A 14,868-nucleotide genomic window follows, 5' to 3' on the forward strand; every position below is an offset into this window, starting at 1 on the left:
GAGAGAAAAGACAACAATGATTACGGAGAAACGTGAGAGGTGAATAATGCCTGAATGATACAAAGCTACAATAAGAGAATGACTCACTCTTCACAGTAACTGTAGCCTTGCTGGTAGCTGTGCCATGCTGGTTGGTGGCCACGGCACTGTACTCAGCAGTATCACTCACAACACACCTACAAGAGCAGACAGCACATAAAAAACACGTCATAATGTAATTTATGCAAATATTGAATTTAATTTTGCATTGAGAATTTCTATGTTAATGAATTAATCTGACTCCTATAATAGTTTCCTAAGTTTAACTTGAACCTTTTCTTGACATATTTCCAGTTGATGGAATTCTGCATCCTTAAAGACATGCAGTCCTGAAGCTGAATACTAATATAATATATATATATAATAAATGAATGTTTTATTCTGGTCTAGTAAAACGGCTAATGGGAGCTTCTCCTGTGTTTGAACTGATTCATACATTTTGTTTTATCACTGTATTCCAAGAAGTGTTGAAAATTATTTATTTTACTGTTAAAAAGAGGTCAAATGTGTAGATTTTGTTTTCGGAGTAGTGAATACACAATTAAATAATGTGTTCTTAACAAAAATGAAAAAAACTGAATACCACTTTGTGCAGCTAAATATATCTTTATCAACCTAGGAAGAACACATTATCACTGACAGAGACCTCAAGTGCTTCATGACTGGTAATGTGGCAAAGGAAGCACTGTCTTCTAATGCCTCGTCTGTGATTGATGTTCAATTGTAGTGTCTTTTAGGAGTCTATTATAGTGATTTATTAGAAATAAAACACTGTAGTGCAGTGTCTGCAGGTCCTCCTCTCAGGCTACATATGGACCCCGACACTAATCACAGGCCAGTAACGTAGTCTGAGAGACGAAACCCAGGGAAAACCTTATCACCTCTGACTGTAAAGCCAACTGTCACCATAAAAGTGTGTACGTGTGGAGGAGGAGGAGGAGGGGGTGAAAAAAGGATTTTGAAGACAAACGTCCCCCCATCATTAAAGGACATTTTGTCATAAAACTGAATCGCACATCTACATTTAACCTGACAGACCAAAAGGATTAGTACATGGAGCAGCTCAGCTCTTTCTTTCCTCAACAACATGTCGGCGGCTCTTCAAGGTTAACTCTAAACTCCTCCTCAAGGCAATGTCTGATTCCGGCACAAGACATCACGTACTGCTTCTTTTGAAAACTAATCTCAAATGTTGGGAGGGCGCTGAAAAGAAGTTGTACTAAGGCAAGCAGCGGCGCCCTTGTGTCAGCGATTGAAGAGGAGTCTGAGGTTGAGAATAGAAGGAAGAAATGTGACCTTCACCCTGAACGGAACTATTTTAAAAGACTATCCTTTTTCTCAGCTGTGAGGGACATAAACTGAGTCTGTGTTCTTCTTCTAATGGAGCTTTTCACTTGGACTCTGAATGAGAAAATGATTTGACTATTTTTTACAAAGTTAGGGACATAAACGACATTTTCCTCAATGACCCTGTAATGCAATGACGGAGGACCGGAGATATTCAATGCCTCAGAGAGAAAGCAAGAGAGAGAGAGAGAGGGAGAGAGAGAGAGGGAGCAGTGCGAGGAATTCATAGCTCGAATGACGCAAAGGTCAGCACTTCGACACGAACAGCTGAGGAGCCTTGAAGATGACGAACAGAGCGGCAGGCTGGGCCCTAACCCTAAATCCAACAGGCTTCCTCTCCCTCTCTAGCCAGCTGTCTTTCAATTTTACACACCAAAAGAGATGGTAGAGTGTTAAAATATTAAGTATAGTAGTCACAGAAGACATTATTTAGCTTTACAATAGTTAACTTTCACTTTCCCTCTTGTATCAAAGGTTATTTCTTTTTTTGGGTACAAATTTCAGGATTTCATATGTTTTGTGTACTGTAAAACTGCATGTTGATGCGCTTGTCTCTCCATCAAGAGGTACAGACTGTGCGTGTTTGAGTTACACATTGTCACTTCTTGTTTGACACCGTCTTATCTGTTGCAGTGTATGGTAAGCTGATAAGATGGATGAATTTTTATGGTACAACTTGGGAAAGTGGAGCTTATAAAAATAACAAATTAGTAGTAGTTAATAATTTGGACTGGTTTGTCAAAATAGTAACCCTTTTACAGAGTGGACTCATTAGTAGAAAGTTAACACTGTCTTCAGTAATGTTTTAAATCACTGCCATGAGTGATATTTTTAAGAAAATGTTTGCATGTTGTGTTTATGCCGTACCTGCTTATGATCAAACTGTGGACTCCATACTTGTTTTCAATCTTGTACTTTCCTGGGGCGCTCAGTGGGTCGACAGGCACTCCTCCTTTATACCTGCAGAGAGTGAGCAGTCAGTGATCTATTCACACCTACATGCTCTCACCTTAAACTGGTACAATCAGTATGTGCATGAGGATAAATTACTCTATGATGGTCCATTGAAATGTTTTGTGTACTTAAATAGTAGCAGATATTTACAAGGTGATGGCTACAGGGAGGTATGCTAAACATTGCAGACTGATATAAAGGGATTAAAGGAATGCTAACAATGCTAACAAAGCTTTTTAGGGAACATCAAAGGGACAATGCTGTATTTCTTCCCAGCATAATATAAAACACCTAAACTAGACTTTAATATCAAGATATATATTTCTACCGAAATGAGGCGTAAACCTGATAGGAAAACATTAAAACACAAGAAAGTTTTTCTAATTAATTAAGTTAATTGTGAATGTTGTCGCCTATAAACCACTTCATGATGTGACTAGGATGCTGTGAGCTTAAATAGTACATTCTCTAAATGTGCTTTTTCTTATTGTGACATGAAAAGAAAAGGGTCAAATCTAAAACCCCGCTCCTGCGAGAGGTGAATATTCTGACCATTTGACAATGGGCCTTGGGTTTCCCTGCACGGTGCAGAACAGTTTGACAGGAGTCTTCTCCCACACGGTGTGGGGCCGCAGGGCAACCAGGAAGTCAGGCATCTTGGGGATGTCATCCAACAATTCTGTCCTCTTGGTCATCATGTCCTTAACCTGGAGAGAGTCAGCTGCATCAAGTGAATGTATATAGCACAATGCACACATCACAGGACAGTGACACTACACTGGCTCTGTACTCCATCATGTTGCACTGTATTTGAAATTAAACAGTGACTGCACGGGTTAAAGTGCTTTCCCTTTTTGAAAGGTGTTTACCATGCATGGTAAATACACAGACTGACTGCTCCTATGAAAAAAAACATCATCATTATAAACCCTCCTATGCCAACATGTTGTCATCATTAACATTTCCCAGCTGACCTCACTGTCAACACATCTGAAATCTGCCCAGGAGGATTAAAGAGGTGAAGTCAGCAGGCAGCAGTTAGCCCTGCAGTCAACCATAGAGCACAACTTTAAACATCAGCATCATCAGTCGGTCTTCTTACAGCAAGATGAGGAAGGACACATTCATTTATATACAGTAGCACCGTTCGTACACAGTGGGAACTTCACAGGATTACGTGCAGTAATGGTTTGAATCAATATATTGTTATAACTGGACACATATTCTATACTCTACTATTGAGAAAAGTGTTTGACAGTGACATCTAGTTTCATCACATCATTTAATAATATATTAGCATTCCCTTTTCCTTGTCAATTAATTGCATTTTCACTTCATACCAACAATGAGGGTAGTAAAGTTTATAAATGGGACTCTAGATGCTTTAATCACTATTGAATATATAATGAATATGCACAAAATTATGGATTTTTGCTTTCAACTGAATTCGGAAACACAAAAATGTTGCCATAAAGTCATAAAAATAACTTTATAAGGCAATCAGAAACATAATAGGCCTGCAGCTGGCCTCAGATCCACTGGTAGTTTGTCCTATAGACACAGGAAATAACAGCAGTAATGCAGCGTCAGCCTCAGGCAAAGAACAGCAAGTTCAAGATGACCTCAGAGGTCAATAACCTACAGTAGTCAAAGATCTACTGTGTCCTGCTGTGAAGCTACATCATCCAGTGGTCTATGACACTGAAATATGATTTCTATTCTGCAATGTATGAACAGAAAAGGTCTGTAAAAGATAAATGCACAGTTGCGTGTCATCTGCATATATGTGATATCAAATGTTCAATAATTATGAAATGATTTGATCTCTGTCATTTCACACATTTTTTTTTTTTGTAAGTATATTTTTTGGGGCTTTTATTGCCTTTATTATAGTGACAGTTGAAGATAGACAGGAAAGGGGGGCAGAGAGAGGGGATGCCACGCAGCAAAGGGCCGCAGGTCAGATTCGAACCCTGGGCCGCTGCAGCAAGGACTCAGCCTCGATACATGGGTCGCCAGCTCTACCCACTGAGCTAACCGGGCTCCAGTTCACAATTAACACATTTATGTCAACCTTCTGAAATACTGTACCCAGGGTTTTGAATCAAATTGGCTCTGATAAGTCAGATGATCAAATATATAAGCAAGTTGCGCAGGTAATGATACTAAACATCATTAAATACAGTACCACATTCCTGGTAAACATTTGATTGGCTCCTTACCTCTCTCTGGATAGCAAGGCTGTCCACTTTGGCCTTGGTGGCTATCCTCATCCTGTGGAGCTCCTCCTGAATAACAGTCAGTCCTTTTCCAACATTCGTAGACACTCGCTGGTACTCCTCAGTCCCCTCAGCAGTCCTGCCAACATAAAACTTAAATTGATCTACTGATCTAGAAATCATCTGCATATATAGGATTAATGACTTTCAAGTCACAGAGTATCAACCATGAGTTGGGCTTTTAGTTCATCTTACACAGACTTCATAGTAAATAAGAATATTAAAGATTATAACACCTTTCTAAAATAGCCATCTCCATTTTACACAACTTGGAGTATATCTGCAGATTACACTCAAGTTTTCTGTACAGTGGTACCAAATGTACTGGTACAGGAACAGTGAGGGTTTTACAAATGAATTTATCACTGATAAACTGTTTCCACCAGTCCAACAGAGTTAAATAAACATCTAATAGACTACCGCTTCACTAACAAGAAGGTTAATCAACACTTCAAAATAATAATTTCTAAAAAGTGAACAACTAGTAACACTGAAAAAATGTGCTGTCTTGACTGGGGCCAGCTAGTAGAGACTGTAGTTCAGTATTACCTTACAACTAAAATAGCCTGACATATGACGGCAGCCACTGGGAACTCACCTGTCCCGGAACACCGGTATGGTATACGCTGGTTCCGCCATAGCCTCTGTGGCCTGGGCCTGCACCTGGCTCGCCGATGTAGAGCTTGATTTCCTGTCGGGATGATGTGGATCATTACAAAAGAGGAATTAAAAGGAAATAATAATGGACTTTCTGGGTTTAGTTTTGCAAAGCTGTCGCTGTGCTAAAATCTCCCATGATCCACCTGAGGTTTGTCTTGAATTTGAATTAATTATACAGTAGTACAACATGGTGCCAAATGCTTAAAAATTAGGCCTTGTTGGTATTATTATGTTTTTATTTCCATTAGTTTTAACATGGATGGACAGAATATGGTACCAACTGCATTGCCAATATAATAGAATCTATACTATCTATAAGAGTACCCAAAGAAATCCATTCTTCTTATATCAACTAATTTGCTTTACAAAGGGAAAATACCTAAATAAATCTTGGCCAACTTAAAAAAAAAACTTTTTCAAAATAGCAACCTCAGTAAAAATGAATGACAGACTGATATACCTCCTCATTCACTGTGCACTTCCACTGGACTGAAGCCAAATCTATGTTGAAATGGTTGACAGTGGTTAGTGTCTGATACTAATGAGGAGCATTTGACCAATCAGCATCAGGGACATTCTTTGGAAGATACATTTAAATGGTAGGGTAAATTGACATAAATTGGCATGTACTGTATAAAAACTACAAATCAGAAACACTCTCCATGTTTTTCTTTTCCAATCACTCTAATGGAAAACTTCTTCAGAAACTTGGTCAGTACTGAGATCAGTATCTATAGCTCTGACCTCTGGCCTCAGATGTAGGTCAGGTTCAGGGGAGTGGTATGCAGCTTCTGACAAAAGGCAGGAGCTACATGACAAGATGTCATCTTTCTACAGGATGCCCCGGTGATCAGTGGTTGGCTTGTAGTGGCTCAGATCTGAGATTTGAGGCAGTTTGATGACCTGACTATGCAAGTCAAGCTGCCTCACAACAGTAACAGTTTTATGCTTTGCTCTTATTGCTTGTGATGATAAAGCTAGCACAGCCTTCAACTTCTGTATTAAGTTCAGCCAGGTGTGAAGCTTTTTAAAAGCACGCTACAGCAATCTAGGATACACGTCTCTCATCACCTGAGTAATAAAACCAGCCAAAAAACGTTTGTTAGAAGCAGCAGAGCATCAGTAGCATTATCTGTAGCCCTGACCAGGACTGTAGCTCCAGAGCTTCTGGACCCTGAATGAAAATGGGCTACAGACTCACTAGTGACCTTTTTAAAATGTTCCAAATTTGCCAACACACGAATACACCCTGGTGTTTTCACTTGTTTGATATCGGCAGGTCTGCGTCTTCTCCACAGGACATTAGACGTTAATGTCCTGTGGAACAAATAGTATCACACAGAGGGATGAATGTGTATTCCCACTGAATTACCACTAAATTAAGTAACATTAAGTAGGTAACACCCTAAAAACTCAATCAGCCTCTAATTGTTTCCAACTAGCATGAAACAAGCTCTCTTTCTTTCCTCTTGTCAACAATGAGTTTGCTAACGCTGACATTATGCATTCTCACCCCCTCTAGAAACAGTTAACACTGTGGCTTCAGTTTGACTCATTAAATATTGAGCGCCTGTAATCATGGCCTTAGGCAACTTATACTTACACTGATGACTCCAGTTGGCAGTGAGGAGGAATGTTACCAACAATATTAGACCTATATTAGCATCCAGAAACACAAAGGCGTAACACCACTAAGTCCGCTTTCACAATCAATTATAGCTGTGCTATGCTATGATTACAAATATGGCTCTGATGTCTCTCCCTTACTGTTGTGTATTGTCAATGTTAACAGGGCATGCAAAACCACCAATATTGGCTATTCAAGGTAATAACTGAATTACAAAAAACACCTATATATTTAACTGATATAATGGGTAACGAAATGTAACTAAAATCTGGTGAATATGGGTGATATTTGATTTGTAGCAAGAATTTGTAGTTTACTGTTTTAATGCTTGTTAAAATAATAGTGAATGCTCACAAATGTAACAAATGATCTAGTCTGTAATGATGAAACCCAACAAAAATAAAGGCAAAAAGGTCTAAAAGGTTTTGTGGAGAGCGTGCTGGCTGGTTGCTGTCTAGAAGACTGCTCATCCAACCTCATAACATATCAGTCTGAATTGTCCCAACAATTGGAGATCGGGCACTGTTGTAGTCGTTAATAACCTTCATCACTTTGTAATCGGCCTATTTGATTATTGAAAACAGGCCCTGCACAGCTTTAAATCTGGCCTGAGAAGAGAAATGGTCAGGCAGCTAGGAAGCAGACGCATACTGTGTGCAGCAGGAACATGAAGACCCTCAGCAGCGGCTCTGTGCATATCTGTGGCTCTACCTGGCAAAGCAGCAAGAGCTGTGCTTTTCAAAGCAGTAGGTGAATTCCACCGTCGTACCTTGCTGTCTGCTGCTTGACAACAGATTTAGTGTGATGATAAGCAAAATCAGTTTTGACTTGGCTCACATGCTTCCTCTTATGCCAAGGTATGACTTTGGAAGCCATGACTGGAACACTTCAAGGAGACCTGGCCAAGAGCACCAGGGGGAGGGGAGACCACACATGTGTTAGCCATCATAACAATGTCAAAACAAGTCTGTCCTTTACCATTATTGTTACTGCCGCCATTGTGAAGTCTATGTGATATACATTTTCCCTAGTGCACGTGCTGTCATCTCTTGAATGTAGAGAAAGCAGGATTACCAGATACTGAAAGCATTAACAGTGTTTCTTTGTTGCAATCATACTACAGCCTCTACGATCTCTTGAGTTGCTCTTCTAGAGGATGTGGTGATATTCATCATTAATTTCTAATCATTTCTAAAACAGTGATATTTAAAGAATACATAAATATCATATGAACACATGTCAACGTCTAGTTTTTAAGAGGCATAATGACCGTTCCAACATATACCAGAGCTCAGCACTTCAAATGTTTCACCTTACAACCTCACACAGCTCAGCTATGAATAGCTTGCAGCAGTCTGCCTATTCCATGATTGGAGAAATGAAGGAAATAGAGTCATTACCAGCAGTGCACAGCCCTCATACTATTTAATTAAAGCAGGAAATGAAAGTGATCAGACTGTATAGGCTCTTTTGAATTGAACAAGACTCATTTCTAAACCAGCTGTCAAATCCAAACTCTGCTTCTGGATAATTATGCTTCCATTCTGTATAATGAATTATTTCAACACAAGAACATTTTTACCTGAGGCTTTTTGGCTGACACAAATTGGAAAAAGAGGGTCAGTAACCTCTTAATGCCCTGGTATGTAAGGACGTACCGCTCAGGGAGATTACAAGAGGCTGCTGCTGATTCCCACACAGGAGACAGATTATCTACAGCCATTCATTATAGCAACACATTTCACTTATCCCACACTTGACAGCAGATACCATCTCATCCTACTCTGAAAATCATTCTGCAAAAGTTATTTCTCAGATAAATGAGCCTACTGGTGAGCAAATATTAAGAAAAGTGACTTACCCCAAGAGATTAAAACAGCGCAAAGCGGTTGCAGACCAGCCTGATGCCGCTTGGGAAGCACTTGCTGATGGTAACAAAAATATTACCCTCTCACTGGAGGAATGCTGTTCCCCTTCCACCCCATGTATGGACGCACTTAAGACTATATATAGCATTTACCCCCAAATTTTGTTCTCATTCTGCACTTTGGAGATGAAGAGTGCGCATCCGTACCTGCAATTTTATTGAATTAGTTAGAGGTATGTTTCCTCCACTGCATTTACTAAATTTAAGGAATCTTTCGACATTTTTTGTGAAAGGTTAAAAGGTAATTAGAAATGTCTGTAAAATGCTGATGGAGGCTGGATTTCTAAAATGAAATGCTGTTTCCACACAACAATAACTCATTTTAGAAGTTCTTAAATCAATGTTAAAATGGCACGTTGCCAGTCTTCCCATTATTGGCAGGAAGACCGATTTCATTTTCTAACAAGATTAATAACAGCCACCTCACCTTCAGATTTCACAAATATTCATTCAGCCAAGAGCCAGAAAGACATATTGAGATAATTTGCTGGCAAATCCCAACACTGAGAGCCTTATGAGACCTTTTTAGGTTTCTCGAGACAGCCTGTCCTCCTTGGCTCAACACTTGTGGCCAACAGTCAGGCTATTTTTAACAGCTGTTCCTCCGATACAGTGATACCCCCAATTCTTACTGTACAGGAGGCCTTGCAGCTATTTTTATTCGCACAAGTCTATTTTAAAAAAATGAAGTGACTGAAGATACATAAAAAAAAAAACCTCTTAGGGGGTGGAGTGAGACTCAGATGTGGTAGAAGACATCACAGTAAACTTAAAAGTGTATTGCCCAGATGACCTGCAGTTGTTCCCATGTGCCCCCCGTCTAGAAAACACTGGACTGCCACTTTGCTCACATTAACAGTATATTCTTGATAATACATATAAGCTAATTAAACCATCAAAACATGTTTTACAGGTCCTCCTTACAGTCCCAAAGAGGGGGGGCTAAAATGTTTAACTTTTTGTCGACTCCCAGTGGTAGATTCAAGAAAGACACTGTGGCAGACAAAGTAAGGACTGCCACAAGTGGCCAGTGTAAAAATAAAATATACTTATTATTTTTATTAGACCAGAGAAGATGCAGATGGGGAAGGTTTAAGTGGAGCTATGGGACAAAATAAAATAAGAAATAAAAGAGGTAAAACAAGAAACACAGTTCAAAAATCAAGGCAAACATAAGGAAGAGACCCAAGCTAAGTCCATGATTGTTGGATTGTCACTTACTGCAAGCGTCATGATGATCATGATGATCTGACTCCAGAGGGTCACCCACCTCCCAAACTTTATACGAGGCCACTCCTACAAAGACACAGCAGTTAGTTTGCAATCAATTCATCCATACAATATAAATCTAAGCCTCTGTTTTTAGTGTGTTTTCATTAGTGTATAATCATCTGAATATAGGAATCATTGTGTTTTTGTTACCCTAGAATGAGATGTTTTTATCTATGAAGGGAGTGGGTCCTCTTCTGCAGAGTTCGACATGTTCAACTGCCATGTTCCTACAGCAGCCCAGAAGGGACAAAGTAAACACTGGCTCTAAATAGGTCCTTTTGTGTTTTTTGCGGCCACTGTAGTTTCTCCTACACACTTGGAATAGGACAGAGATGCAAGGGGTTATAATCTGCAACTACACTGCTAGATTCCACAAAATCCGACACAGTGCACCTCATTGCTGGGGTGCTCGGAGAGCTCACCTGGTAGAGCTGGCACCCCATGTACCAAGGCTGAGTCCTTGCTGCAGCGACTTCTATAAAATATAAAAATAAGATACTTATTTAAAGAAGGATCAAAACTGATGCAACAAAGGCAGAGATACGCTGAATTTTAGTCCCTAATTGTATGGGTCTAGATGGATACTACACATCCCATAATGCAACTCAGCTGCATCTTTCATTGGACCTTCCCTGAATGGTATATGCCCAAACTTGACATCTCTAATTTGCAATACAGACTTTCTGCTTATACAGTTGCAGTCTGCAAACACAAGCTGAAACACTAGTGCTGCTAGTAACTACTAGTTAAGTGATGTAACAGGCTCAGTAGCTCTAACATGACCAACAAACTGAGCTTCATGCATAAAACCAGTGAATCCACTTCAGTTTGGTGTCATTGTCTGTTAAATGCTGCCACCTGGTGGCTGTTTATATGAAGTTGCGGTGGATGATCAGCTGATCTTTGCCTTAATGTGTTTTTGGTTCTCCTCTCTTGCTCACAAAAATCCTAGGAAACAGGGATACTGGCCAGGACTTGACTTTTATAATAGTTTGAAATGTATGTGATAATAATAAAGATAAACTTTATTTAAACTGCTCATCTCAAAACAAGAAATTTAAGCTTTCCAAAATGTTTTAATCACATGGAGAATAAACATAATGATAGTAATTTATGCCAGTTGACACATGTATGAGCTTGTGTGTGTGTGTGTGTGTGTGTGTGTGTGTGTGTGTGTGTGTGTGTGTGCGTGTGCGTGCGCATGTGTGTGTACAACTGTGGATCTCCTGCTGGATTCCTGTCTCCTTCCTCCCGCTGGCCCCAGTACACAGCATGTTTGTAGTGGGAATAAAGGAGATTATTGGAGCATGATAATATGATGAGCAGGAATTTCACAAGTTTGAGGGGCCTCGTCAATGCAAAGCAACATTCTCCTCTGACGATGGACTTTTAGACTCTTTGAGAGGATGGATATGTTTGTCATGTAGTCCATTCATCAGTCCAACACTTTGATCAGAAGCAAAATATCTTAACATCACACCTGATTTCCATGGTATTTGGTCAAGAACCCCCACAATAGAGACAAAGGACCCCCGATTTGAGAGGGTGTTGTCCTAAGGAAACTCCTCTGAGTATTTTTTTATATTTTAAGATTTAAGTAAGTCTTCATAGTCAATCAATGATAAAACTGGGATCACTATAAATTACAATAAATAAAAACTGGCAACCCTATTTCTTCACTTGTTCCAACTTTTCCCTCGAAAAAAGAGATAAAAGTTAAAATATTTTTTGCTGGGGACCCCCTACAACCCACTCAAAGACCCCTGTTGGTCCCTGGACCCCAGTTTGAAAACCACAGACTTATGTGACCCCTTAACCTTTTCTTTGACACACTGTCATGCCAGAACTTCTCTCTAACAAAACATCCCGAAAACTGCTGGCCTGCTTTCCACAAAAGATGCCTAATGATTCTGGAGACCCCCTGACCTTTCTCTCTAGCAGCACCATCAGAGACATCGTACATACACAATCTATTTAGTGGATTACCATGACATTTACTGAGCACTTTCAGGTTCCAGGAAACATGAGCTTCCCTGAAGCAGCAAGTTATATAATCTCATAATCTAACTGGTAAATTGCTGTCAAATCTTCTAAAAAAAGAGTCTCTGAGGGATGAACCCCACAAACTTTCTTTGTTCCTTAAATAACAAGAAATCCTGCTACAAAAACCTTTATGACTTAGTAATTGAAGGTGCAGATTTATTGCTTTTTACACACATTTATATATAAAGTGCAAACTTGTAATTCAACTATTAATCGCGTTTTCATTTATGTGGGTGTGTGTAGTAAACACTGCTGACACACTTCGACTGGTCCACACAGCTAGGACTGCAACTAAGACTTTTCATTATCTTTTCATGTTAAATTATCTTTCCAATTTCTACTGATTGTGTAAATGTCCAGTTTATGTCCAAAAATGGTTAAAATTGCCCCACACAATTTTCCAAGAGTCCAAGGTAAAGTCACCAAATACCATATTCTGTCCAACCAACACTCCAAAGATACTTAAATATAATGTTGTAAAAGAGAGAAAAGCAGCAAATCTTCACATTGGAGAAGTTGAAGAACAAGTGAATGAAGATGAATCTCCATATTTAAAAACTAAAATGACAGTTCTACAGGTTATAACTTCTTGAATCCTCCTCAAATGCACATTTTTCTCTGCCTAAGCATCAATGCTTATATACTGTGGAAATATTGCAACGGGGGTTTATTGGGTTTGTGTGTCAGCAGTCTCTGTTGGTAGGGACACCGAATCAACTACCCATGTGAAGGTCACCAGAGAAGGTCACCCCTAAGCAGCCATGACAGCAGGCAGGACATTCTGCCTCGGAGGGGAGTGAATGAATGCTTAGCCCTCCCTCCTCTCTGTCTCCCTTTTGAGCAGCTCTTCTGGGGCACAGAGGGGGGAAAGACGGTACAGGGAAGCCGTTCTTTTCATTCATGCACTCACTGACTCGTGGTTGCAGCTGGCAGTAAGACGGGACAGAGGAGGAGGGGGGACTGTGGGCAGGATAGAGGGTAATCAGGGAGGGAAGTCCTATATCACAGCCGTTCGGGGGGGAAAAAAGAGTGCCGTCAGAGGGCTTTCGCACGTCATTGAGTCAGCAGACACGGGTCGTTTTACGCAGAGCGTGGTGACGTAACAGAGCTGCAGGGGGAGAGAAAAGAGGGGGTCATCTCTGACTATGGATAGCAGTTGTGTGATTTGTTGCATCAGGTCTCATACGCAATTCAAAGAGGGGAGCCCCATAATTAGATTAAGTTATTCACAGTTTAAAGACACATTCAATCAATATTACTGCAGACAAAACACACATCAGCACATTTTAGAGGATGGACGGATGCTAAATGTCTCAGTGATACTTCAATATTTCTGCATTTCAGCTGCTTGATCAGGAATAAAAGCCCAGCTCGTATTCTGCTAGTGCGGTGTAGAGAAGGCCAAACAATGAACACCCACCACAATCTATAGCATGGCTCAGCTAAGGTCAATCTTGGGTTTTGTACATTTCATAAAAAATTGAGTGCTGATGTTATTAATAATCTCTTGATGTCTAACAGAAGAGTTACTCACACAATGTTAGTAGGGACCACAGATACAGAAGAAAAACTAACTAACTTTAGTATTTCTCTTTTTCAGTTGTGAGTAACTTCAAAAGGTAGCAAATGTCATGGGCTTGATGGTAAATTTAAGTGTATTTCTTTACATCTTTCCATTGTGATCATACAACATACTCAGAACGTGGTTAGAGTCAGTATTAAGTATGTAATCAAAAACAGGAAGAACTGAGAATCCCTTCTTGTTTTCTATTGGCTTTTGGTTTAGGAAATTGCTCTTACCAACATTTTATTCTGCAGCTATAAGCTATAAACTCAAACCTTTCTATTTATCCAAGGCAAATAAAAGCGTGGTGAGTCTCTGCACCACAAGTTATGTCTAGGTTCTTCTAGGCCAGGGACTGAACATGAATTGGGGGCACATCTGGAAATTGAAATAGGAACCCCTAAGTGAGAATCATAGTGGTACTTTTCCACTCTTCTGTCTGTTATTCCTCTTTAAATGTTTAAGTATAAACACCACAGACTGATAAAAACGTATGTAATATAGCTGAATAGTCTGAAAAGATCGAATATTTGACACTGTTAAGAAAACGAATATTGAAGCCGATTTTCAAGCACTTACGTGCCAACGTGCGAGTGCTCCAGCATATCTTTGGGTGTGTTGCAGAAGGGAATTTGACACTGGTTACTGTGGGAGGGGAGGGTGTAGTGGGAGATAAGAAACTGTCAGTCACCAGTCTGTTTCTTTAAGTGTAGTATGTGTGGAGCTGTTGGGAGATGGTTGGGCATTTCAGCTTGTATCTGATGCCCTTCAGCCTGTAGCTGATGCTGCGTGTGATGCAGCGGGAAGAGGGGTGATGACATCATCGTGCAGTAGCACTGTCCCTCTGCACGTACACCTCTGGGTGCCATGGCGACATGCGAGACGTGCCGGCTAGGGGAGGTCTCTGGCTGTCTGTGCTGCTGGGAGGAGAGAGGCAGGTTATCATGCAGATGCAGCTTCCTGCTTTGGCTCACAGTCCCCCCCCCTCCCTCCTCCACTTTCTGTCTTCCTCACTCCCCTTGCTGCTGTAGGAGAACCCCCCCTCCTCTCATCTACCCCTCCCCTTCTTCCCCTCCTCCATGTCCACACACAGCTCAGCCAATCAGAGCCCTCGGTGGGGGCAGGGCATAACAAAACCACCATTCCAGTGCAGAGC

General features: G+C 40.4%; 1 protein-coding gene across 3 annotated transcripts in view; it reads right to left on the minus strand.

Moving 5' to 3' along the window:
* myom2a (myomesin 2a) overlaps positions 1-8,937 on the minus strand; it is a 31,559-nt gene extending 22,622 nt beyond the window's left edge. For 2 of the 3 annotated variants that reach the window (XM_051386317.1, XM_051386319.1), the window contains exons 1-6: positions 8,768-8,937; positions 5,218-5,310; positions 4,563-4,698; positions 2,893-3,047; positions 2,254-2,346; positions 88-176 (exon numbers count right to left, since the gene is read on the minus strand). In XM_051386317.1, coding sequence (XP_051242277.1) covers positions 88-176; positions 2,254-2,346; positions 2,893-3,047; positions 4,563-4,698; positions 5,218-5,310; positions 8,768-8,922 — 721 coding nt within the window. In that variant the 5' untranslated portion in view covers positions 8,923-8,937. Of the gene's footprint in view, positions 1-87; positions 177-2,253; positions 2,347-2,892; positions 3,048-4,562; positions 4,699-5,217; positions 5,311-7,675; positions 7,805-8,767 lie in introns of all 3 variants that reach the window. The other variant, XM_051386318.1, reaches the window with a different exon arrangement.
* Positions 8,938-14,868: the final 5,931 nt, after the last annotated feature.

This window comes from Dicentrarchus labrax, unplaced genomic scaffold, assembly GCF_905237075.1.
Source record: "Dicentrarchus labrax unplaced genomic scaffold, dlabrax2021, whole genome shotgun sequence".
Lineage (NCBI taxonomy): Eukaryota > Metazoa > Chordata > Actinopteri > Moronidae > Dicentrarchus > Dicentrarchus labrax.